At 46.1% G+C, this 1,045-nt stretch overlaps 1 protein-coding gene across 1 annotated transcript in view; it reads left to right on the forward strand.

Moving 5' to 3' along the window:
- The first annotated feature begins 677 nt into the window (after positions 1-677).
- The window catches only part of LALBA (lactalbumin, alpha-), a 3,879-nt gene continuing 3,511 nt past the window's right edge, over positions 678-1,045 (forward strand). The window contains exon 1 of the mRNA XM_011987685.1: positions 678-700. Coding sequence (XP_011843075.1) covers positions 678-700 — 23 coding nt within the window. The remainder of the gene's footprint in view (positions 701-1,045) is intronic.

The following is a 1,045-nucleotide window of genomic DNA, read 5'->3' on the forward strand; positions in this document are numbered from 1 at the left end:
CTATCCTCTTTTTCAGATGACTCCCAGGTATTCTATTTTACAAACATTTCTAGGGAAATAATGGTTCCTTTTGCCGGAGGCATGTTTATTTTCTTTCCTGCACTTAGTTATGATTCTTGACCTGTATGCTGATTTTTATTGCTTACAGCGAAGGGCCGAGGTATAATCAAATTACAGGCAAGCAGGCAGCTGCCTTAGGTCTTGACTTGGCTGAAAGTGTAGAAAACCCCTGTGATTCTTGAGACCCTGGCCCACCATTTTACTCTGTCACAGGTACTTAGTCCATAGCCTAGGGCAGGAGGCATTTTACACAAGACTTCACTATTGGAAGGACTAGTCCTCAGCACAAGCTTTTCTTATCTGTCCCTCTCCCATATGGTTCAAGGTCACCCTCAGCCATATTCTCAACAAAGCTTAGCGTGATAGAATTCCCTTTCCTGTCGTGTACCCTTGCAGTGCCTCTGGGTGGAATGTGGAGAAATGGAGTGGCTCCACTTTTGCTGTGTTTCTGAACATGTATCTCTTGCTCTCAGGACTTTCTGCTCATCCCTCCTGGCACACCAAGATCCTCCACCTTCCCTTCACTCCTGCCACTTCATATACAGGTTATCCATGGTATAGAAGACAGGATTAAACTGAGAGGACTTTTCCCTGACTCTGAATACATGTAGGAGATAATGATATGGAAGACCATCAGTTTGTAAGTCTTAAACAGATTGACTGAGATAAATGTTCCCTGACACATAAGAAATCAAGTTGCTGGGCGCAGTGGCTCATGTCTTAATCCTAGCACTTTGGGAGGCCGAGGAAGGCAGATTGCCTGAGCTCAGAAGTTCGAGACCATCCTGGCCAACACGGAGAAACTCCGTCTCTACTAAAAATACTAAAATTAGCCGGGCATGGTTACATATGCCTGTAGTCCCAGCTACTTGGGAGGCTGAGGCAGGAGAATCACTTGAGCCTGGGAGGCAGAGGTTGCAGTGAGCCAAGACCGCGCCACTGCATTCCAACCTGGGTGACAGAGTGAGACTTGGTCTAACAAAAA

Source organism: Mandrillus leucophaeus, unplaced genomic scaffold, assembly GCF_000951045.1.
Source record: "Mandrillus leucophaeus isolate KB7577 unplaced genomic scaffold, Mleu.le_1.0 Scaffold313, whole genome shotgun sequence".
Classification (NCBI taxonomy): domain Eukaryota; kingdom Metazoa; phylum Chordata; class Mammalia; order Primates; family Cercopithecidae; genus Mandrillus; species Mandrillus leucophaeus.